General features: G+C 43.6%; 1 protein-coding gene across 2 annotated transcripts; it reads right to left on the reverse strand.

Moving 5' to 3' along the window:
• Positions 1 to 354: 354 nt before the first annotated feature.
• Decr1 (2,4-dienoyl-CoA reductase 1) lies at positions 355 to 25549 on the reverse strand. Of its 2 annotated transcripts, none has more exons than XM_041657357.1 (10): positions 25435 to 25549; positions 11896 to 12098; positions 9929 to 9986; positions 9715 to 9801; positions 8193 to 8340; positions 5435 to 5534; positions 3595 to 3667; positions 1263 to 1409; positions 785 to 847; positions 355 to 690 (listed from the first exon to the last, which is right to left on the reverse strand). In XM_041657357.1, exons 1-10 carry the CDS (start codon positions 25501 to 25503, stop codon positions 631 to 633), a joined length of 1008 nt encoding a protein of 335 aa, XP_041513291.1. In that variant the 5' UTR covers positions 25504 to 25549; the 3' UTR covers positions 355 to 630. The 2 variants fall into 2 exon arrangements, 1 of the variants encoding a protein (XP_041513291.1); XR_005974749.1 differs by having other exon boundaries at positions 611 to 690; positions 1253 to 1409.
• Between the last annotated feature and the right edge of the window lie 290 nt (positions 25550 to 25839).

Raw genomic sequence — 25839 nt, forward strand, 5'->3', positions numbered from 1 at the left:
ATCTCCCACCCACGCCAATGGAAACAACCCTGAAATTACGAGTGGACAGGTAGAAAGAAAAGGTTCCATGGGAGAGAATAATGGGAGAGGTTGAATATAACAAAACCATTCATGCATATGGATGAAGCTGTGAAAGATGATTTTGCATTGTGTGTGCGCGTGCACATGCGTGTGTGTGCATGCGTGTGCACACATGCGCACGTGCTCAGGAATGCTCAGTTCACAAGTAGCTGTCAGTTGGTAATTCTGGGGAGCTGGTGCTCTCCTACCATGTTGGTACTTGAGATTGAACCCAGATCATCAGGCTTAGCAGCAAGTGCCTTTACCTACAGAGCCATCTCACTGACACAAGAATAATTTTAGAAAAGAAATCTTTACTCCTTTTTGTTTCTATCATTTTGTTTTAAAGAAAAGCTACCCTGCCCATTTTATCCTTCGGTACACAGTGACCGCCCCAGATCTGGCACATCGCGTGCACTCGATGCCTGTCCAACCGTCCATGAGGGCTCAGGTGCAGCTCAGAGGTCAGCTACAGAAATCATCTAAGCAAACATCTATGAACCCTGAAAACAAGTGGTCCGTCTGCCTCGTCTTCGTGTCCCTCTTGTCCCAGGTGAAGACGAAACCATCCTAGGAGCCTTTTGTCTTTCTGATGAGCCCTTCAATTACGTCCCACTCCTCCTTGGTGACCTGAGGGAGGGAAAGATGTCAATTTTATCGGCTCTACACACAATGTAAAGCCCAGTATCCTGGCTTGTAGTCATGTATGAACCAAAGGCATTACCTTCTTGAGAGAGTTGAATTCACCTGACAGGAATACTTCCTCTCCACCATCAAATCTAATGACCTGAAAGAGATACCACAAACCCTTTCACGCCTTTTGAGAACTCTCTCAGCAATCATCCACCCTCAAACCCTAAATTAATGAAGTCTCTTGGGTGGCTTCAATCAAAGCTCAAATTTCAAATGAAAAGATCTGAGGTATAATCTCAATCTATTTGTTATGGTTAGAATGCTCTGTCCACAAAATTTGACCTAATTTAAACATCATCTTTAAACAATATCCACCGAGGAAACTTGAACTTAATAAAATTAATATATCAAGGAAGGAATGTTTAAGATGAATAACGCATAAATATTTTATCTGATTTACAGCTAACTAAATATTTTTAAATCATATTTATATTTAGCATTATTATGTCTGATTCCAAAATAGGGCTCCTGACACACCCCCAAAAGTAAAGACACGCACCAATGCTTACCGCCCCATTAATCCAAGAAGCATAATCACTGCACAGGAAAGTGGCTAGATTTGCAAGTTCCTCCACAGTCCCCAGCCGACCACAGGGAACTCTTTCAATCATTTCTTTCTCAAATCTCCCGGTTGGGTCCAAACGGCTAAAGGCACCCTTGGCAATAAAAAAAAGAAAAATTTATTTAGTGTGTGTCTGCAAGTGTGTGTTTGTGTGTGTGTGTGTGTGTGTGTGTGTGTGTGTGTAGATGTCTTTAATTTCTCAATTTTATATAAAATACAACTTGTACTATAGCATATTATTCACACCTTAGACTCTGTAAAAGGAATGTCACCAAGGTCTTCCACAGTTACTGTCTGTCAAAATTGGTCATTTTACCTGAATGTACCCTTTAAAAGAAAAATATCTATCAAGAATGCAATTATGTGAGTTTTTCATTTCTCCTATCTCGGCAAGTCATTCCTAAAAATCGAATGAGCAGGGCCTGGAGAGATGGCTCAGCAGTTAAGAGCACTGGCTGGTCTTTCAGACGACCCAGGTTCAATTCCCAGCACCCACATGGCAGCTCATAACTGTAACTCCAGTTCCAGGGGTTCTGACACCTTCACACCAATACACATAAAATAAATTTGTTATTTTTTAAAAACTCAAATGAACAAACAATACACCCAAAAGAACTTTGAGATTACTCTGTGCGGTGGAGACAGTGGGATTGTTATTTCGTTGAGTAAATTCAAAAAAAAGTAATTCAAATATAAAATGTTTAAAGAGAACTTCCTTTCTTCTCTATTAGAAAAGGTAAAATAAGAGCTACTAACCCCAACTCCATCTGAGAAAAAGCAAGCAGTAATTACATTGGCGAGTCTCTATCTGTGCCTGACGTGTGGAACTCGGCAAGGTGAGCTCGGTGTTCACAGACTCATAAAAATGATGGTTCCTTCTCTTCCAGACTTATTCCTATGCAATGGATTTTCTCCTAACACAGGTGAGAGGGCTCCCCCTAGAGGGGCCCGGTGAGCCTGCAGGTCTCCCAAGGCAAAGCCACAGAGACCAGCACCAGCTAAGGCAGTCCACATTCCATCATATCTCGCCAGCAAAGTTCTGGGCTTCAGCTTTTTCTCTCTTTAACGTCGGGTATAACCCCTATCCCCACGTCTCCACTCCAAGCTTCTCTTCTTGGGAAGCGCTCTGACACAAACGCTCTCACAATACCTTTGTATACGGGGGGGGGGGGGGAGGGGGCACCCAAAAAATTCAATGCAGGGACCGAAGAGATGGCTCAGCAGATATGCGCCCTTGTTGCTCCTACAGAGGACCCGGTACAATCTAAGCTCCTACAGGGTGGTTCACAGCCACCCCTAACTACAGTTCCAGGGACTTTCTGCCCTCTTCTGACCTCTGTGGCACCAAGCATGTGAGTGGTACACAGATGTACGTGCAGGCCGACACACACAGACACTTGCATATAAAATAAAACTGAATAAATCCAAAAATTAAAAAATAATAAAGAAATACAAGGCAAATAAGTGCATGAAGCAGATGAAGTCTCCTAGTCACTGGACTGCAGCAGAGAGGCCTCTGTGACTTTAGGATTCTAGTTCTTCTGGGATAGTGTGCAACAGAGGCAATGAGAACTGTGTGCTTTGTCTTTCAGTTATTTTTCCCATTAGTTTTATTAGACATATATATGTGTATATATGTAATATATAATAGTATTAATATTAACATATAACATTATACATAATATGTTAATATTAATACTATTATATATTATAGTTTTTTATTGAAAAAATTTCCGCCTCCTCCCAGCCTCCCATTTCACTCCCCCTCCTCTCCCCCTCCCTCTCCAGTCCGAAGAGCAGTCAGGGTTCACTGCCCTGTGGGAAGTCCAAGGTCCTCCCCCCTCCATCCAGGTCTAGGAAGGTGAACATCCAGACTGGTTAGGCTCCCACAAAGCCAGTACATGCAGTAGGATCAAAACCCAGTGCCATTGTCTTTGGCTTCTCATCAGCCCTCATTGTCTGCCATGTTCAGAGAGTCCGGTTTTATCCCATGCTTTTTCAGTCACAGTCCAGCTGGCCTTGGTGAGCTCCCAATAAATCAGCCCCTATACACACACACACACACACACACACACACACACACACACATATGTATATATATATATATATATATATATATATATATATATATATTCATTCCAGTCCCACTCACTCCTTCCCTACAAGAGATTCTGATCCAGGCATCTCTGGAAAGTCCCCACACAGCAGTCAGAATGCATCCACCACTGTTTAACTCTTTTAATCAATCACAGTGTTATAATATGTCAAATAAAACTTACTTTGGTTTTTATAGGCCCCGGCTGAATTATATTGAATCGCATCCCATATCTACTCCACTCAGCTGCAAGAGACCTAAAGATCAAAGAAGATGAAATAGTAAATTGCATTCCATATTTACCAAGACTCCTAAAAGTTAAACAAAGTACACTGTAAACTACTGTGTTGTGTGTTCAAACAAGACTACCCAGGACTACACTGCACATTCACCGCTTGCCAGGAATCGCACACCCACAGGGAAGAACATTACAAATAGCCAGGTAACTGAAGCCAGAAAGACAACCTTTCCTCGGGGTCACGCTGGTCATCTGTCGGCCTCTGGGAGTCTAAGCCATGACTGCATCCTTACCTCCTCTACTACACAACTTAACACTTAACGTCTCAATGCCCTTAGTCGCAACATCTACCGTCTGCAGATTACAATAAGAGATCTAATATGCCAGGCATAGTGACACAGGCCTTTAATCCCAGCACTCGGGAGACACAAGTAGATGGGTTTCTATGAGTTCAAAGTCAGCTGGGTTTGCATGAGAGCTTTGGGCTCCTCGTTCTCACCACTGTCTGCAGCCCCGGCTTACGTTTACAAAGGCCGTGGCTTTTCTTTCCAGCTCATGCACTGGGATCACAGTGTCTGCAGGTGGCAGCACAGGTTTGTCACCTGAGGAAGACATGGACTACACAGGTTTAAATGATTAACACAGCCTTGTTTAACTAGGCTTTACCATAACTGTTAAACTGAACTTCAAAGGGAATAAGACTCAAACAAAACCTTGAATGCCCTAAAACCAAAACACAATCCCAAGAGCAAACATGGGACCTTGTGGTGGCCTGTTTAGAAATACACTTGACAGTCTATTGTTTAACATGATCATATTTGATAGATGGCACTGGTATGCTTTTTGTGTGTACATTTGTACATATATGTACTTAACATGGTTGCAAAAGGAGGATTTAAGTTCCCTTAAAAGATACAAATCATGCAAACAAGGAGGGGATGACAGAAGGGAAGAAGGGGGATGGGCCAAAGCAGACAAGGAAGCATAATGGAGCCAAAATGGAGCTAAGAGCAACACATTAAGATGTTTTATGTAGACAGGCGTGGTGGTGCACCCCTTTACTCTCAGCACTCGGGAGGCAGGTGGATTTCTGTGATGCTAGCCTGGTCTAGAGAGTGAGTTCCAGCACAGGGGGCTGTGTAAAGAAACCCAATTTCAACACACAACCCCTCAACGTGTTGTATATAATGGCAAATTTGCATCCTCTTACCATGACCCTGTGAAAATGATAAGCCTGGTCAGTCTTGGAGTTTGCAGTGCCGGTGAGAACAGCATATTGATTGCTCAGAAGAGCAACTGGTTTTGGTATAAAACTCAGGAAAACATTCCCTCCTGAGAGGTTTATAAAAGGAGAATGTGTGTTGTAGGGATAAGTCCCGCCCCTTGGGGGGCGTGTTCGCCTCAGGCTAATGTTTGCCTATAAATTTGGCAAGCATGCTCCCAGCGGGAATGGTGGTTCTGTAAGTCTATTTCGCCATTAAAGCTGTATATATATTTTTACAATCTGTCTGCATTCGTTTACGCCGTTACAGTGTGTGACATAATGACGACCTTAAGACACTGTGACTGCAACAGATAAAAGTCAGTGAGCTTCATAAAACTACAGGGTGCCTATTAAGGTAGTCCGAGAGCATCGTTGGAGTCCAGGTCAGTAACACCAGTCCTGGGGCACGGGGTCATGTGATCAAACACGGTTGCTCCAAATCAGCCTCTTTTACCTTCTCCTGACGGAGACCTGAGAACTTTGATCTATTTTCAGCAACACAATTAACACAGTAATGCTCACTTATTCATGGCTTCCACGCCTGATTTAGCTGAAGAACTTGGCACTACGAAGCCTGATCCGCTCTCAGCATAGATGGTAGTGATAGCAAGAAATGCAGCTCCTGCGGAGTGAAAGGGCACATTACCAACAATGCAGCTACATCAGTCTCTATCACGTTACCAACAATGCAGCTACATCAGTCCCTACCACGTTACCAACAATGCAGCTACAGCAGTCCCTATCACATTACCAACAATGCAGCTACATCAGTCCCTATCACGTTACCAACAATGCAGCTACATCAGTCCCTATCACGTTACCAACAATGTAGCTACATCAGTCCCTATCACATTACCAACAATGCAGCTACATCAGTCCCTATCATGTTACCAACAATGCAGCTACATCAGTCCCTATCACGTTACCAACAATGCAGCTACATCAGTCCCTATCATATTACCAACAATGCAGCTACATCAGTCCCTATCATATTACCAACAATGCAGCTACATCAGTCCCTATCACGTTACCAACAATGCAGCTACATCAGTCCCTATCATATTACCAACAATGCAGCTACATCAGTCCCTATCACGTTACCAACAATGCAGCTACATCAGTCCCTATCACGTTACCAACAATGCAGCTACATCAGTCCCTATCATATTACCAACAATGCAGCTACATCAGTCCCTATCACGTTACCAACAATGCAGCTGTGCTGCCAACTCCAGCTACTCTGGTCTTGACCCTCACCCACCTGCTGTGCCCCTCTCTGCCCCTTAGAAAGCCACAGTGCACCCAAAGCTGGTGCCTTCATCATCAGTTAGACAACTACCCCATGACATCCCTAGGTAGTCTTTCTAGGTGTTGGACTACCTACATATTTTTGGTGGAGGATTACATGCATTGCTTCCCCCATGAAGCAACATCCAGGCTAACCCAAATTGCTATGCTTGAGATCATGAGCTCTTGAGAGTCTCAACTGCTCATCCAGTACCAGGTTAGACCCACAGTTCTCCTGCCCAGAACACCAACTGTCAGGACACTGCCTCAACTGACAGGAGTCTTGGAAGGATAGAAATGGGCTTCCAACTTTTAAAAAGTCTTACCTAATACATTTATAATGAAGCCCATAGAATTTTAATCCAGTGTGATGGGTAAAAATAGACAGGAGTCTGCGTTAAAATGAAAGACAATAATGAGGAGTGAGTCAGTCAGAAAACCAAGGATCCCGAAGATGAACAAGGGAAGAGATAAAAGATCATGAAGCAGAGAAAGAACGTGATCGTGGAAACAGAAAGAAACAGAGAGAACCAAACATGGAGAACCTACAGAAGGAGGAGATCGGGAAGTAGAGAGAAAAGAAACCCACATAGCCAACAAGACAGGGGAGACAAAAAGAAAGAGCAGGCATGCAGAGTCAATCCACAGCCCCGTCTTTCCTCCCCAGTCTATCTCTCAGGGGAAAAAATAAATCAGTAAATAAAATGACAGGGTCCCAAAAGTCCTCATCCAAATCTCGTCCACTTTGCTACAATGGAAATGGGGAGTGAGGGTTGGGCTGGCTGCTGGGGAAAGGATGGAGATTATTAGCATCTTCTAAAAAGCTGTGCCTTTCTATAATCCTGTTCACTGTTCTGTTTCTATGATCATCCCTGCTCAAGCCAGGTTGTGAATTACCCACACTAGGGAGAAGAAATTGAACCTCACAGACAAAAGTTTCTGAACCAGAGAGGGGACAAAGGTCAGGTATAACATTCTCATCCTCCTCCACACACACACCGACAGCCCTGGGCCTTGGTCGTGTGCTCTACCTACTCTGAGAAAAAAAAGCCCCAAGCTTCAAGTTCTGACCCCAAATTATTCAGAGACACAATGCTGTACACCTCTGCTTCAGAGGGTGCACCTCCCAAGGCCTGCTACATAAAGTCGTGGTGAGAATCTAGTAAACAAAACACCCGTCTAGCTCTAGGGATTTCCTCCCCCGCCCCGTGTTTGTGTTTGTTTATATATACAGGCATTACACATTTTCTTTCTATATAGTTATAAATTTTAATAAAGGATTTGGTTCACAGTTATGACAAAAATGTTCTAATAACATCCATTTAAATCCAGTCTCTTGGCAGTGTTCTAGGTCTCTCCGGAGTTTGCCGTCTCAAAGACGTCACCTTCATCAAAACTATTCAGCCCAGTCAAAAGCCTTCCTCTAGTAAGTCATGCTGCTGGCAGTTTCGAGACTTCGCCTGCCTTACCACCCACAGCATCTTCCCGTACGCCAAACCTCCCAGCCCACCACAGAGCCAGTGGCATTCCCTTGTTCTTCACAAGACACCTAGCCTTCCCAGTTACACGTCAAGCCTCTTCCCCACAACTCCTTCCTGTCTCCTCTCTCCCCTTCTCTGTCCACATCCAACTCTCTGTTGGTCTCTAAATACATCTGCCCTTCCCCTCCACCAGGCCTCTATCCAGGGATGATCCTGAGTCTTCGTCCTCTTTCTCTGTTGGTACATTTCTGAAAAACAATCTCAAATGCATCTTATTTCTGGATCTAATCACGGGCTACAGGAAGAAGCTGTCACCCCTGTCTCAGAGTTTCTAGATCCCTTGAAACCTGCATTCACTATGACTTACACCTCAACCTCTGGTAAACGTGGATCACAGCAACCGTGAGGTGTGCAAGTTCAGGCTGTCTGTTTACATGTGGAGGGATGCAGGGCTCAGCCCAGACTCGGCTGGGAATGCGCGCAATGAACACAGGAGGAATAGACAGACATACCTTTCTGTGCTTTAATGAGCTGCTTCCCAATCTCTAGAGTCACATAGGCTGTACCGTTGAGAACAATGTCAGTTATGGCCTTCCAAGCATTAGGGGACAGTCTTTCAGTGGGAGAAATAAAGTTCCCTGCTGCGTTGTTTATCACCACCTAAAATAAATAAAGCCAAAGTGAAGTCGGATTCCCCTCTGTATGCTGTGAATGTGTTTTATTACCATTAGTTAATAAAGAAGCTGCTTTGGGCCTACGGCAGCACAGAATAGAGCAAGGTGGGAATTCCAAGCAGAGATGGAGGAGAAAAGAAGGCAGAGTCAAAGAGAAGCCATGTAGCTGCCGAAGGAGAAAGATGCCTGCCCTGGAACCTTACCAGTAAACCACGAGCCTCATGGTAAAATACAAAATAATAGGAATGGGTTAATTTAAGATGTAAGAGTTAATAAATAAGAATTTTGATCTAATAGGCTGAGCAGTGTTTTAATTAATACAGTTTCTGTGAGATTATTTCGGGTCTGGGCAGCAGGGAAATGAACAAGCAGCCCCTGACTACAGCAAAGCATCAGAAAGTATATCTGAATGTCCCAGTCAGCAACGAAGCAATCCCATGAGATTCACTTGGTTTTATGTTTCTTGAGTCTGTAGAATCGACCTGTAATTTCCTAATCTCAGAATCCCTGAGTCCTATCTTTAAGTTAGCATAGACTCTAGAGACAATGGATATAGGGAAGAGTGTGTCCAATGTCACTATACTTTACTTCATTAATCATAGGAGGTCTTGGAGGTGGCTGTGTTGGTACAGATTGGTAATGACAGCATCAGGAAAGATGAGACGAGAGGACTGAGAAAATGACAAGCCAGCCTGTGATACACTGGAAGTTCAGGCTGGCATGGGCTACATGGAGAGGAAATTCCTATCCCAACCTCCACCCACATATGAAATCCCCAGAAGCCTTTTAAGTTACACTGTCCTCTAATATTTGGTAGTGGACTTCTTCAACTGGTGGTCACTCCCTCTCTCCCAGGGAGCAGTCTGCTGGGCTCTGCAGTACTTCAGGACTACAGGGCTCTCTGAAGTAGCTTTTATCAGAGAAAAGTGTTCTCTTTGAGACGATGGGAGGAAATAGCTTTTCTCTAATCAAGTAACAGCAAAGTAGTCATCACCTCTAAGGTCTAGATAGCAGAAATGTGGAATTCCTCATGACTTCCCCATTCTGTGCCAATCTCCTCCACTGAGAGACACGGATCATTATTAGGAAAAGCAAACCCAATTAATCGGCTACGACTCTACTCTTGTTATTGTATAATCTCATTAAATAAATTGAAATCAAGCTTGTTCTACAATTACAAATGTGTTCTCTAGGTAGTCCCGTAGGGCGAAGGGAGAGCAGTCCACTTAGCCTTTGCTCTGCTTTAAGCCCAGCCAGCATTTCCCACCCTGGCTCTCACTGACATCAACAGCTCGTTCCCTCTGTGTGTCCTGATGGTGTTCTCAGGGGCTATGAAAAGCTTCAGTCCCATGATGCTTACATCAGGAAGCCCTGCCACTTGGATCAGCTCCAGCACGGTGTTGCGCACCACCTCAGGATCCCGTACATCACAGCGGATTGCGTGCACCTGCACAATGAATGCGAGCAGAAGAAAGAACTCAGACATTTCCAGGCTTCCTAAACCAGAACTTCAAAGAAACCATGTAAACATCATCATCTGCACATCAGATTTAAAGAGCTGCTTTTCCATCTACCTTATTCCCAGTCTGAGAAGAAATCTCTTCCGCAGTAGCTTTCAAAACATCAAGATTCCTAGAAATAAACACAGGAAACATCTCATGAGTTCTAAAAAGCTCTCATATTATACTTTCCTTTTTAAGTTCCTAAGATAAGGAACACAGAGAAGTGGCAGATTAAAGAAAAGCATTTCTGTTAAAGTGTGAAAATTGTACTTACAGAAAAATCAAGTTGATTTCATTTTTAAAACTAAGTTGAAATAATTTTCATATATCTGAAACTAATTCACAGAATTAGTTCTAACTTTAGCATGTTTATATTTCAAATTATGTGGAGGGTTTTGGTTTGGTTTGGTTTGGTTTGGTTTGGAAACAGGAACTCAGGAAGTCCAGACCAGTCTCCAATTCTCTACACTTCAGACAGTGGCCTTGAATTCCTCATCCTCCTGCCTCGACTTCCCTTGGGCTAGGGTTAAAGCGTGTGCAGTCACACCTGCTTACTTATCCATTTAAATTGTTTCCTCGATTAGAATCATTATGTTCATTCTTTAACCAAAGAACTTTATCGCTGTTATAGTCCACACAGGTTTCAGATTAATTTTATGAGTTTGGATAACCCTGTGTTCAATCTTATATCCTTGAAAGAAACACAAAACACAAACCATGAATGTGAACTGTTTAGCATTAAAGTTAAAGAGGTATTTTTAAACTCTCAAAACTATTACCTTAAGAACATAATGGATGTTCTAGCTGATTTACATCTGTCAATGAAATACTAACAGTCACTTAGGTGACTACTTGGGCAAAGTTCTTAAAGGTCCAGATTTCATAGTAAGATGGTATACTAGACTTTTTCTTTTGGGCCACCAACCAGCTCCCAAATCATGACATGGAGACTTACTACTAGTTATGAGTGCTCAGCCTGGCTTAGGCTGGTTTCTTGCTAGCTCTTATAACTTAACCTGTTTCTCTTCATTCTCTTCATGTACATTTTGCCTCAGGGCTTTTAACCTTCCTTTCTTCTTCCTTCCTTCCTTCCTTCCTTCCTTTCTTTCTTTCTTTCTTTCTCTCTTTCTTTCTTTCCTTCTCTGTATGTATATCTTACTTTCCTGCTGTGTCCAGGGCTGGCTGGCTGTCGACTTCCTGGCTTCTGGCCCAGGGCATGTCCCTCTCTTTCTCCCTCATTCTCTCCTTTTTCTCTCAAGTCTAGATTTCTCTACCTGCCAGCTCCACCTATCCTTTCTCTGCCTAGCTATTGGCCATTCAGATCAATCACACACCTTAGGCAGGCAAGATGAAAGCATAACACATATTTACATAATTAAACAAATGTAGCATAAACAAATGTAACACATCTTTACATTGTTACCAGAGACAGCATAAAAAAAAATGTAACACATCTTTACATTGTTAACAAATGCAGCATAAATAAATGAAACACATCTTCACATTGTTAACAAAAGCAGCATAAACAGATGAAACACACCTTCACATAGCAATATTCTACAACTTAAACAAAGGAAACACATCCTTGCCTAGTTAAGCAAAGAGTCCATAGAAAGATGGCACCAGGCTATACCTACATAAGAACTTGTCCCTGTGTGGTTTTATGTTCACCATAATATGCATTTTGAAATTCTTGTCCACTTTAAAGCAACCCTTAGGGTTGCATCCATTGTTTTGGCATATCGTTAACCTCCAACTGAATTAGTAAGAAAGATAAGAAACCCAACAGAAATCAAAACCACCTCAATGTGGCCCTTTTGAACTTCACCTTCATATTCAGAAAACGAAAACGGCAAGCAACAGCAGTTTCCCAGTGGTTACTATTTTTACATCTCAAATTGCAACTAGATCTTTCCAGGAAGATGTTTTCAATCAATCTACAGAATGTTTTATATAAGATGAAATCAAATAGCCCTGGAATACTGTTTTTGATACTGTGACACAGATGGTTTCTTCACAGACCCTCAAGTGACACTTACCTGCTGGCTATCACACACTGGGCACCCAGGCTGGACAGAAAAGTTGTCATTGCCTTGCCAAGGCCAGTGCCTCCTCCGGTAATGAAAGCCACTTTTCCTTGAAAAGTATTAGGTGGTAGCATGGGCTTTAAACGGGGCTGGAAGAATTTAGACTGGGGAGCATCAATGCTTTGATACAGTGTTTTTGTTCCATAACTGAAAAACTAAAAGAAAAAAATGAGTTGATACCTGTATATTTACAAAAGAGATGAAATCTTCTAACTATCCATCATTAATGCATTTAAACAATTTTTCTGAATAAAATATACTAAGTGAATACAATTATTAAGTACTATAATGAGGTGATTTAAAAATCATGGAATCTAGGGCAGAAAGAACACATAAAAGAAATTACTCCATAGTCATATAACCATAAGCAAGTTTTTAAACTTCCTTTTGTCTCCGTTTCCTCATTCATAAAATGAGACCGACAAAAGCATTTTCATGGAACATTGTTAGTCCTCGTTAGTAAAATAAACACAGTAGAACTTAGAGAAAGGAAGTTGCAGTAGACAGTGCATAGTGCTCTGGAGAAAATGGTGGCATTATCTTTGCAGATGTGATGTTTACATTCAAGTATAAAAGTCATACAGCTTGCCAGGCAGGGGTGGTGCACACCTGTAATCCCAGCACTTGAGAGACAGAGGCAGGCTGATCTCTGAGTTCCAGAACAGCCAGGGCTACACAGAAAAACCCTCTCTTGAAAAACAAAAAGATCCAGGTAAACAGCACACACCTGTAAACATGGCTATTCAGGAGGTTGAGGAAGGAGGATCACAAGTTCAAGAACAATCCATTAACCAAAAGAAAAGAATTTAAATGCAAGCCACATTCTGTCTTTGAATTACTGAAGATGGTTATTTTCAAATTCCTACTTCAGCTATATTTAAAAGGAAGTAAATAAATAATTCAAATTAAATTAAACATATTTCTTTTGCTTAGTTTTATATTTCACAGTTTAAATATCAAATACTTGTGAAAAGTACTGCTATTCTCACACATTGTAATTATAAAAACAAACTTTAAGTTTGACTAGAGTGGTTAAGAGCACTGGTTTCTCTTCCAAAGGACCTGGGTTTAATTCTCATCTTACACCTGTCGGTAACTCTAATTCCATGGTTTCTGACACCCTCACACAGACATACATGCAGGCAAAACATTAATAAACAGAAAATAAAAATAAACACATACAGAAAAATCAAGTTTCATTTAGTAGTTACTATGGTTTACAATTAGATAACAAACCACGTAATCACCAGACTTGAAATAGGTATTACTTTTACCCCATTGCCTAGCAAAGACTCACAGAGATTATGAACATTGACAAAGTTGCAGGACCAAATTCAAACACAGGCTGGCAGGCTCTGGAGCCTGCTCCTATAACACCCTGGCATACTCCTCTAGCTTTCTTCTAAGTTTCTCTTAAGATTCACTAATACATCAGGAAGGGATGTGACATTTCCCCATCAGATAGGCCTTGCTGGCAAGATCAAAATTCTAGATCTATCATTGCCTGCTAGAGTTTTTCTGCATGATGCATAGCTGTAACCAGTTGACCCATGGTATCTACAAATTTACCCCCAAAGAAATAATTCGGAGTTCTGAGCAGACTAAAATAAGGTTGTTCAACTGAATTTATACAAGACAGCACTTATGATGTGGTATTAAGTCGATATACTATTATATTAATATATATTGTATCAATATTTATGATTTTCTTAATTACAAATAAGAATCAGTGTTGGGGGTGAGGATGTAGGTAGCTCCGTTGTCAGAGTACTGCCTTGTTTGTGTAAAACCCTGGATTCAATGCCCAGCACTTTACAAAACACTGGGTTTGATAGTGCACACTTGTGGTACCACTGAGGTGGAGGCTTAAGGATAAAAATTTCAGGGAGATCTTCAAATACATAGCAAGTCTGAAGCCACCTGGTCTCCATAAAAATATGGTTGGGACACAGACAACAGCCACAGTGTAGCCGCCTGTAGACAACAGCTACCATGTAGATTCTGTAGACAACAGCTATAGTGTAGCCGCCTGCAGACAATAGCTACAGTGTAGATTCTGTAAGTAGGAACTATGTGCCACCTGTCCATGCTGCCTGTAGACAACAGCTACCGTGTAGATTCTGTAGACAACAGCTACAGTGTAGCCGCCTGCAGACAATAGCTACAGTGTAGATTCTATAGACAACAGCTACAGTGAAGATTCTGCTGTCATGCTCATTTTGCAGATTAAGAGATTAATACTCTAAAAGGCCAAATGATCTACTTTCTAAAATAATAGTAAGGAAGCTGGAGAGATTACTCAGTAGTTAAGTTCATTTACTGTACTCCCAAAGAACCTAAGTTCAGTTCCATCATTCAACATCATTCGGCCCATAACCGCCTGTAACTCCAACTCCAAGCAACCATCTCTGTATGAGCACCCCTAATACATGGCATACAGTCACATAACGTATAAATAAAACTTAGATAAAAAGTAATGTCTATAATAAATAAAATAAGAAGTGAAGACGACTCAAACCCAAGACATATCTGGCTTCAGAGTACCCCTGTACTTGGTTATTATCACTAAGGGATGGGGTTATGAATAACTTTTCTTTTCCAAAATCTACTGAGCAAACATGATCTTATTTCATAATCAGGGAAAATCATCACCTAACGTCGTCTACAAATCTGGTGATGTCTCATCTTCATCATAATTGAAGATTATGTCAATATCATCATATTGACAGCACTTGCTTTCCCCCCTCTGATCCTTTTGCTGTGACAGAACAATCCAAGCAACCTGCAGTTATCTTTTTCTCCATAAACGGCACATTTGCTTAAAATTTCCATCCACCTCCGCAACAACCCCATTAAGATGACGAATCAGGAAATTGGCACAAGTGGGCTGGCAAATTTGTCACTATCTGGAAATAATGAGAAAATGCACTGCAGTGTTCGCAAGGCTCTACCGTGAATCTTTATTTGTTTGGGGATTAATTTGTAGAGGAAATGTTAAGCTTTGTGAAGGATAATTTATTACGTTTATAAAAGCATCTAAAATATATTTAGAAGCATTTTATCGGCCTTGTAACTGGCAAAGGAAGCATACAAAGGTAAAAGGGTTTTGATCGATCATAGCCATCCTACTGTGTTAATGAAGCATAATTACAAGTCTTAGTAAATTCATGAGACCTGATTGATAATAATCTTAGGAATTCCTTTCCTACCACTGCGAGGGAAAACACTGACTTGCTATTGTAATTGACACCATCCTCTGATGACTGACAGCAAGTGTGTGGGCATGAAGTCGGCCACCTCTTGGCCTAATCACAAGTTGTCTATCGAGACTCACAAGGGACTGGGTCTCACAGGACCATGGCGTGACCGTGCCTCTAAGACCTCAAACCTGTCACAAGTTGTCTACTGAGACTCACAAGGGACTGGGTCTCAAAGGACCATGGTGTGACCGTGCCTCTAAGACCTCAAACCTGCATCTGCCACTTCCTTCGGAATTGTGAAAAGTGGATGAGACATAAATAGGCCTTGAATGATCTTCAAACTTGCATTGTAATTTTTCTACATGTGATTTATTTAGAATTGAGGGGTTTTTTCCTTCTTTACTTACAAATAATACTTTTCTTATTAGCATTGGTTTCCTTGTAGATCCAAAGATAGAGAATTTTTAAAAACTTCCTAAAGTCTTCATATTTTGGAAATGACAACTTATTAGTTTGAGCTCTAAATCTGTCTTAGGGAGATCGGTGCTCAACTCGCACTGCCATATTCATCAGCCTCCTATATCACACCCAGTGTGTGCACCAGGGGTGATCACACATATCCTCGAACGGCAGTTCTGAAAAAGTATTGTCTTTGTCCTTTCCCTAAGGAATTAAAAACCATAGATGAGATTCATACCTAAATTGTTCAATGAGTTTTGCTAGCCTAAAGTAAGTAGGTTAACTAAAATATACACGTGTTGGTAATATTAGGCCAAATGAAGCTATCATCAAGTCTCAAAACTTGAGTCAACATCAAGATGAATTGACGTAGAACTCAGAAGTCATACAAAGATGACATGAGTAGGTAAGTTAACTAAAATATACATGTGTTGGTAATCTTAGGCCAAATGAAGCTATCATCAAGTCTCAAAACTGAGTCAATATCAAGATGAATTCACGTAGAACTCAGAAGTCATACAAAGACGACATGAGTAGGTACAACCCTGATCCACGCCCACCTGTGGTAAGTTCTGCTGTCTGTCCAGACTCCAGTCTTACAGGCTAAGTGTGTCCCTTTCAGCGGGTGGCCATTTTCATTTACAGGGCCTTCAGGGCTCTGAGGCATTTGAGAGATGATCCCTTGTCTAAACAAAACCTTAGCATCAATACAAAAAGAAGTGAGAAAAATTTGAGATTTTTGTAGAGGACATTATTGGTGTTGTTTTGCTCCTTGCACCACAAATAAGCTTCTGGCAGTCGATGTAAAATATCTTTTAAAAATTATATTTAAACATGTTAGATTACTTCAGAAAAACTCAGTTTCAAATCTGTAAAATTCATCAAGCAATAGATTTTCACAGGGAAGTTGTGAAACTGAACGGCTCAATATTTAATTATTTTCTCAGCTAGTTCACCGCCAACATCACGGATGTTGATCAAGTTTCCACAATCAAACTGCATACCTTACAAGCATGGACACATCCAGAATCAGAAAGACAAAACAACACACTTCAATGCCTCTGTCTCTGTGTGTGTGTGTGTGTGTATGTGTGTGAATTCGAGAGAGAGTGCACACGTGCATGCCAGAGATCCTCTCTTAGTATCGTTCCTCAGTTGTTGTCAACCATGTTCTTTGGAACAGGACCCGTCATTGACCTGTAAATTGTTGCTTGGGCTAGACTGGATGGCCAGCATGTCCCAGGAGTCCTCCCACCTCAGCCTCCCCAACACTGAGATTGTATGGACTACCTGACCCAGTTTTACATGGGTTCTGGGGTCTGTACTCAGGTCTTTGAAGCCAGTCACATAGTAGGGGGACCACAGCTTGCTTTTCTAAAGCTATTTCATACCAGCTTCAACAATAAAATCCATACTTACTATTGCTGCAGCGTTCCTAAAGCTTTCCGAGAACTTTTACCGCCTAGCCTTTGCTCTACCTTTTCTATAACCTGAACTACTCTTTTCAACTTAGTAGGATCGCCAGTCAAAACCAGGTGAAAGTGTCAACATTTTCCCTCTGGTGGCTGCTTCTCTGGAGAGCAATTTGGCAACATGGATCACAATGTTACATGTAATACTCTTAGAAGGAGTTACTCGACTTTCAAAAATTTACCCACTTATTAGGTAGATAGTGAAAGGGCATTCTGTTCAAAGACAAGCATGAAGGAGCAAAAGGTGTAGTTCAGTGATAGAGCATTTGCCTAGCATGCTCAAGGCCTGGAGTTCTATTGCCAGCATTGAAAACAAATTATATCCTATTTTACTTTCTACAAAAGTTGATGAGACTTTCTTAAAATTGATATGGAACTACAACAGGCTCAAAATAGCCAAAGCCATTCATAAAGCATGGATCTCCTACCCACTGACAGCCATTCATAAAGCACGGACCTCCTACCCACTGAAAGAAGGATGCACACACAGCTGAAGGCAAACGCCAAAGTTTGTCCAATTGCTCAGCAATGCCTGTTGAATACCAACAGGGTGAAGTGTCCTGTATTAAGAGAAGGGCACAAAGACAGCGATACAGAATCTCCACTGTATTTCTCAGAAGAGGCTATCTTCCTATGTGTTGACACAAACCCAAAAGTTTCTGGACCAATCCATGAGAAACTACTCATTGTAGTCAACTATCAGACACAGACTAACTAACAAGGACACAGGGTAATACTGCTTGAGTATTCCACACACTCGTTAGATGGTATTTCATTCAATTATCTAACAATTGAATTATGTGTGCAAGCACACAACACAGAAAGGTCTGAGCTGAAAACCATGCTAAAACAAGGAACACAGAAACAGTTCGTGAAGACACCACCTTATTTGAAGTACTCTACCTTTACCACTTGGCTATGAGTTACATGGTAGACAATGAACTTCTGCCATGGTTCTTTCAGGGAGAGGGGCAGGGGCTGAGAGTCTGCTGGTTTGTGTCAGGTGAGTATTTTTAGAGACAATTTACTCTTACTTAGATTCACACCGAAGTAGGAGTTTGTACAGATTGCTCACTGTCATAGAACATCTGTTTGGTAAAACTGGCCAACCATATATTTCAAAAGATGTGAAAATGTGTATCTTTATGCTTCCAAATCACTCCCTGTATTGTCTGCGTATAATGATACTTCCACCGATGCTTGCAATTTTTGTCCGGTTGCTAGAACATGCTTGTCTGTGCCAGCCACATGTCCTTTTAGTGTCCAGACAACCTTTTCAGTAAAGCACCTACGGTTCTTAACAGGAGGGGCCGCTCGTCTGCATGTTCCAGTGTAGAAAGCAAGGTTCTTAGAGAGTAAGAACTGCCCCAGCATCCCGAATGCCAACCATGACCCTACAAATGTAAGGAACTAAATGGCCCAAACTCTGCGGCCCCCAGCTCTTCACAGGCTAGGTGAAGAACACTCTGTAACTGAGTGTATCACCTGAACATCCCTAACCATTCTGTCACTTATAATAGATTGCCAGGAGGCTGAGCTTCTGGGGAGCTCACATCTTGTTGCCACAGCAACTAGCCTGGACATACAAGAAAATGCGTTGCTGGACTCCAGGCTCCAAAGGCTAGGCTGAAATCATGCAGTTGCCAGGAGCAAAACAGAAATTTCATTTCTGAGTAATGACACATCTCATAGCAATGAACCAAAGTCCTGCGGAAAGTCATTACTCCGTACAGCGGGGTGTGCTTCTACCGTTATTACAGCTCTTATCTGTCTGCAGTTAGATGCAGACCAAGATGTTTCCCAGTGCTGCATATGAAAGGAAGATGATCAGAGACGAATTAGGGAGAGTGCTCCATGGGAGTCTTCATTCCTGCCTTCCCTTGAGACATCTGTTCTTGACTCCTTATTACTTCAGCCAAGAGTAACATGACTCTCATTATCGAACCAACAATCAGAACCCCTGGTCTAAATTATTCTAGGCAATGACAACATAGTGGTGGCCAAAAAAAGAAAAGAAGCACTATTCTATCCTTGGTGAGATTAAATTTTTGGGAAATGGATGAACAAATTAAGAGAAATATATACAGTATATTAAACCTTGGTGTATATTACAGGATGGCATAGAATGGAGGTAGGATATTGACGGGTAGAAGGGGGTTAGGGCTGCTCCCAGCATGCCTGTGGATCTGCGGTGGGGATATCTAAGGCATAGCAAATGTTTACAACGGGAGACTCAAAGTCAGGTGGAAAGGAAAAGGCAGCACCAGTTCTACCTCCCAGCAATGGGGAGCGAGTCTGGGTTCACACCGCCTCTCCTCCATCCACTGTTCACATCCCCCGTCGTTCAGATGCTGGTGTCTGTCTCTGTGTTGTCTTTTTACAGTCTCCGGCCTCCAGCATCTGCTCACCCCAGCCCTCTCAGTGTGGCTCTCCAGAGATCTCAGAAAAGGACCACAATCCTTTTCTCCTTGGCTGCTCCAATGGCTTCCCAAACTACACAAAGTGAAGAGGAACCAGTTTCACACAGCACTGTCAGTCCTCTGGGCCCTCACTCTGCCTTATCTCCCTTTAAACTGACTCTCAGGGAAAGAAGGGCTGAGCTCCCTCCCTCCCCAGATAAAAAGACTGTTCACTGCCTCCCTTTCTTTCATGAATTTCTTCCTACCATCGTTCCAGCCCAGCCCCAGAGTGCTGGCACCTCCCTTGAAACTAATGCCTCATCCCCACACAGGTAACTTAACTACTAGAGTTGGGGAGAGGGTCAGCTCACTTTCAGGAGTGAGAGTTAACTCTTTCCACCCTCCACACCCTCACAGTGACTGTTTCCTTTGCTGGCATGACCTCAGGGGCCTAGGAGAAAACCGAGCTTCATCATTACCACACAACACCATCCTGCACTGTTACCAATGCCGCCTTCAGGTCATCCCTACTACTCTTACTTCCGGTTTCCTTCCGTCGGTAACCTGATGACACCCTCTGAGCAGCCCAATCTTCCTTCCTTCCCGTCAGCCCCTAGCTCTTCCCTATGCCCCTCAGTCAACCTCCTGAACACCATATTCCACTTCCAGTCTCTACATCCACGGCCACGCATTTTCTGGCGTTGCATCACCTCCCCTCTGGGAAGATTAGCCAAGGCTGATGATTGGCCTCCACTTTTGTCACCACCGCTCCCCCACAGCCTTTGGGAGAAGCTCTAAAGTCCTTTAAGGGAGCCAAGCCACAGTTGCCCGGTACCTACAGCTACCTCTTCACGCTACACCAATCTCCTCCATTCTGAACCCACCCATAGGCTACTCTCTTGCCTAGAACATTAAGGCATTTTGGGGCTGTTTAGAAACTCCCTTCTGCTCTTAGGCACGCAGTTTCTGCAGGGCTGCTTTATTTGTCTGGTAAACTGTGAAGATAATCATTAAACAGAAACTTCTATGACCTACCTCCTCTTGGGACTATGACCTACCTCCTCTTGGGACCTCGCTGACCCATTGGGTAGCATTGGAACCCCATCCCGAGGTGGTAAGTATGCCTGATTCGGGAAGCCTAGTCAGCAGGCATAACAGATCTTAGAAAAAAACCCTAAACTCAAAAGATACTCGCAGATGCGAGATGCAGGTGACTATAAACCTAGCACTCTCAAAGTGTTAGGAGAATCTCTAGGAATCTGAGGCTACTTTGGACTGCACAACAAAAGCCAGCCCCCAAAACTATTAAACATAAGGGCTGGAGAGATGGTTCAGCATAAACAGACATGGAAGGCCTGGGTTTAGTTCCCAGCACCTGATAGATGACTGGAACCATCAGTACCTCCAGTCATAGTGAAACCAATGGCCTCTTCTGGCCTCTGTAGGCACCAGGAATGCATCTGGAGTACAGACGTACGTGAAGTTAAGACATTCATACACATGAACTAAGGATAAATAAGCATTTAAAATTAATAAACAAAAGACAGTGATATTTGGGGGGTTGTCTTCTTCAGAATGGAAGAAAGAGACAGCATTTCTGTTGAAGCTCCCCAACATCAAGGACACCGAGCTCTAACATGGACTGGATCTTACCAAGATGTCGTTAGACCAAGATCAGGACCCTCACGTACCTCTTTCCACATCCTGCGGCACAAACTGCACTGCATCAGATCATTTGAACTTGCAGGAATGGTCAAAGACCTTCCCCTTGTTGATACCTACTATTCTTCAGGATGAAATTATCTTATGCTTTTTAATTTATGTGTGTCTATATGTACATGCTGTAGGACAAGGCTCTCCACCCTGTCGATTATATTTTAAATAAACACTGATTGGCCAGTAGTCAGGCAGGAAGTATAGGTGGGATGCAGGAAATAGGGGTGGGGCAATGAGAATTTGGAGAATAAGGAAGTCTCAGTCTGGAGTCGTTACCCAGCCGCAGCGGAAGCAAGATGTGACTGCCTTGCCGAAAAAGGTACCGAGCCCGTGGCTAACACAGACAAGAATAATGGGCTAATGTAAGTTATAAGAATTAGTTAATAAGAAAAGCCTGAGATAATAGGCCAATCAGTTTATAACTATGTAGACCTCTGTGTGATTTCTTTGGGATTTAACGACTGCGGGAACCGGGCAGGACAGAAACCTCAGACAACACGTACAAACTTGTACAGGTGCTATGGAGGTTTGGATAGGAATGGCCCCTACAGGCTCATGTATTTGAAAGCTTAGTCATCACTAACTATTTGAAAGGATTATAAGGATTAGGAGGTGTGGCCTTTGTCAGAGTAAGTGTGGTTTCAAAAGCCAATGACAAGTTCTCTCTCTCTCTCTCTCTCTCTCTCTCTCTCTCTCTCTCTGGCTGTGGGCCCAGATGAGGAATTCTCATCCAACTCTCCAGCACCGTGCCTGCCATGTGTGCCACCATGCTCCCTGCCATGATAATAATGGATTAACCTCTAAAACTGTAAGCAAGCCCCCAATTAAATGCTTTCTTTTATGAGTTGGCTTGGTCATGGTGCCTCTTCACAGCAGTAGAATAGTAACTGAGATAGGACAGGTTCCCATCAAAGACAGAAGTGGGTGTCAGGTCCCCTGGAGCTGTATTTACAGGTGGTTCTGACTACCCAGTGTGAGTGCTGGGAAAACACACTTCAGTCCTCAGAGAAAGAGCAAGCACTCTCCACCCCGAGCCACCTCTCCAGCCCTATGTTGAAATCACTGCCCTGAAACAATCTGACCTCTGATTCAAAAGCCAGTTCCAGGTCCCTCCCCTCCAGGTCTCTGCCTGAGTGTAGTTTTGTTCATCCACGCATTGTAATACACCTGTTTTTCAGTCTGTTGGAGCTGCAGGTAACTCACTATCACTTCTCACACAGGTTTGGTGGGAACCACATGATAAGTTTTCCAACTTGACTACATGCTGTGCACAATCACTCGGGTTACATGCTCCATCCGTGTTCACTCTGTGCCAGGCCCTGTGCTGTGCACAATCACTCGGGTTACATGCTCCATCCGTGTTCACTCTGCACCAGGCCCTGTGCTGTGCACAATCACTCGGGTTACATGCTCCATCTGTGTTCACTCTGTGCCAGGCCCTGTGCTGTGCACAATCACTCGGGTTACATGCTCCATCCGTGTTCACTCTGCACCAGGCCCTGTGCTGTGCACAATCACTCGGGTTACATGCTCCTCCCGTGTTCACTCTGTGCCAGGCCCTGTGCTGTGCACAATCACTCGGGTTACATGCTCCTCCGTGTTCACTCTGTGCCAGGCCCTGTGCTGTGCACAATCACTCGGGTTACATGCTCCATCCGTGTTCACTCTGCACCAGGCCCTGTGCTGTGCACAATCACTCGGGTTACATGCTCCATCCGCGTTCACTCTGTGAGACGAAACCTAAAGGTCATGCAGTAAGCACCAATGAGCAGGAGTCTACAAACACGAACAATTTTTACACTTTCACTGAGGAAATTTAACTGTACTACAAGACACAACAGCACTGCCTTCTGATTCCAGTTCTTTGTTACACCCACTCTCTTTGTACCACAGGTATTTCAATGCCTGATCATGAGTTACCAACCATCGCTCCATAAACACAAATGAATCTATTTCCATACTGAATGCATGCTTGCCTTTCAATCAGGGAGTCTCTCTGAAAAGAGCCCAACAATTACATTTCATGGTAACCAAATGATTAAATTAAAGTTTTCTCTGGAGAATGAAACAAAACCTAAGAGCAAGGTCATTTTTTTCTTTTTTAATCTCAAAGACACAGCTCTAGGCCAAGCTATTTATCGGATTGAATTGAGGCCCACGTAGGTCAAGGTTCAATCTAAAATAGTGTTCACAGATAGTGCTTGTGGCTATGGAAACATTTCTCTACACAAAAGGTTTGAACTATAATATCATTTTTACTCTCAAAAACATGATGTTTCTTGGCAGCTCCCAATCCACAGATGTTGTCATTCCTTTCCCACAGGATTCAAACTTCAGCCTTCTGTGTCAAGGAGACAGGCTCCTCTACTAACTCAGAATCTTGGGGGAGGAGTTGTTTGTTTGCTTGCTTGTTTGTTTTGTTTTGTTTTGACACAGGGTTTTTTTTCTGCAGCACTAGCTGTCTCTCATTGTGTGAACCAGCCTGGCCTCGAACTCACTGATTCTGCCTCCCATTTGCTGGGCTTCTGGTCTGTGACTCCGGGTGCTGCAATCCTAACATCGCTGAGGGGACAAAAAGATCAGTTCTCTCGGGAAAGGAACGCTGGAGTTCTGTTGGTCTTTACAAGACTGTGTTGTCTTTAAACACAACGCTAGCAGCACACAGACCACTTTCCAGAAGGTTCCCCGAGTTGAAGAAACCAACCACACCTACTCGCTCCTTCACTTTTGGAGCCCCTTCTGACCTGCTTCTAACCGCCCTTCTCCCTCCTTGCTTCTCCCCTGGGACTCCCGGCCTTTCCCGCCTTCACTTTTGGAGCGTCTCCCCGCCTGAGTCTGACCCCTATTCTCCCTCCTTGCTTCTCTGCACCCCGGGACTCCCGGCCTTTCCCACCTTCTCTTTAGGGGTCCCTTCCGTCCTGCGTCTGACCCCCCATTTTCCCTCTTTGCTTCTCTGCACCCCGGGACTCCCGGTCTTTCCCACCTCGCTGCCCCCAGTACTCTGGTCTTTCACACCACCCCACAGTTTTCTAAAGCCAACACTACAGGTCAGTCTGTTGCTCTCAAAGCGAGTATGAGGTTAACAAGCTGCGGCCTGACTTTTCTACTTGGATAAGGAAATTCTGCTTTTTAGCTTGATTTTTAACCAAGTTAGAGGCAAGAATTGTCTTGAAATACTGTTTTTTTTTTCTTCCATGTTCTTTTCCTCCCCAGTTTCTTCACTTTTATTTTATTTGCCTTGCAGACTTGGTGGGAAAACGTTGACAAGCGAAACAATATAAGCTTGAGAGAAACAGATGTGGATTCCACATGGCTAGAAAGTGAATCTAAACGTGGCTTAAGTTTTGAATTTTTCAAATTGTTGTACTACACTGTGCTGGTTTATTTGGGGGAGAAGGGCCTAAACCTGACAAGCAGATCCTGGGATCCGATGGTAGACGGTGAGAACCAACTTCCACAAGGTTTTGACTTTTGTTTATTTCATCTTTTATGTGCATTTGCTTTGTGAAATTCATGATACAAATGAAGTTATTCCTGTCACAACCCACAAAAACAAGGCACTGGCGTGGGGATGTGGTGGTGGTGGTGGGGGCTTGTGAAAGGCTAACACTGCTCAGGGGAAGCTTTTTCAGCAAGGAAACCAACTTGCTAACCTACTCTCTTCCCTACCCACTGCACTGACAGTTCGGCCCTTCAGGCTAGCTTTCACTAAAGGCTTGCCTATGCTAAAACTGGGTAAAAGGTCAAAGGACTCCTTCCAAAATCACCTCCGATTTTCCATCCTAACACTGGACAATCCAGAGATCACGCAGCCTACCTCTGTCCCATTCCCCGCTTAGTTACAAATCAAAGTTCCTTTATGGGAGGTTCCTGTCTCTTTTTGTCTGTTTGTTTGGTTTTTGTTTCTACACCCCCTCATCTCCCTGTGTCCGGGGACCCGGGCTTCTCTCCTTTCCCTTCGCTGCGTCCCTGGAGCCCTCTCCTCTCTCCTTACATCGCTCCCACGTCCTGGAACCCCCTGTCCCCGCACAGTTTTCCTTGCCTGGCATCTCTCACCTCCCTGCACTCCCTGTTTCATCTGCCTGCGCCCGGGAACCCTGGCTTTCCCCACTTCCCTGTCCTGGGGCACCCACGTTCTTTCCATCTCCCTGCTCCCGGGAACCCCGCTCTTCCCACTTTCTTGAGCCCGGAACCCTTCGCCTTGTGGAAACGAACCTGGCCCTCACCCACCCCGCCCTGCCTTACCCTCAGAGGACCGGGGTCGCGGGGTAGGCGGGACACCCGAGCGAAGAGCGCAGGACCCAGCAGCGCCATCTCTCCAGCAAAACTGCCTCTACCGCAGGGCCCGCCCGGTCCGGAAGTATCGGTAGGGGCGGGGACGGACTGAGACCTCAGGCGGTGTGGCCGGAGAGGGCAGGTCCCGGGGCGTCATGGCTCTGCTCCATGCTTTGTCCTGCTCTCCTCGACTAGAGAATTTTGTCCACCCGAGAATGGGCTCAGGACCAGCCAGCCCCTCAAGTGCTAAGCGCATAGGTAGGATGAACCCATATTCTTTACACACACACCCCAAAATCAAATGAATGTCTCTTCTCCAATTCCTTATTGAGTCATTGCTCACCTCTGAAATCTCCTGAGCTTAGCCTCCATTAC

The sequence above is a fragment of the Microtus oregoni genome, unplaced genomic scaffold, assembly GCF_018167655.1.
Source record: "Microtus oregoni isolate MIOR12 unplaced genomic scaffold, Mior012 000008F_ref0000371, whole genome shotgun sequence".
Taxonomy (NCBI): Eukaryota; Metazoa; Chordata; class Mammalia; order Rodentia; family Cricetidae; genus Microtus; species Microtus oregoni.

What these genes read in the sequence shown, in the direction of transcription:
- Decr1 (XM_041657357.1), bottom strand. Translation starts at nt 25,503, where the DNA reads ATGGCGCTGCTGGGTCCTGCGCTCTTCGCTCGGGTGTCCCGCCTACCC. An exon ending in CAGTGTGTGATAGCCAGCAG is followed by an intron (nt 9,987 to 11,895) that starts GTAAGTGTCACT and finishes GTTTATTTCTAG; the next exon opens with GAATCTTGATGTTTTGAAAG. An exon ending in CTTCTCAGACTGGGAATAAG is followed by an intron (nt 9,802 to 9,928) that starts GTAGATGGAAAA and finishes TTCATTGTGCAG; the next exon opens with GTGCACGCAATCCGCTGTGA.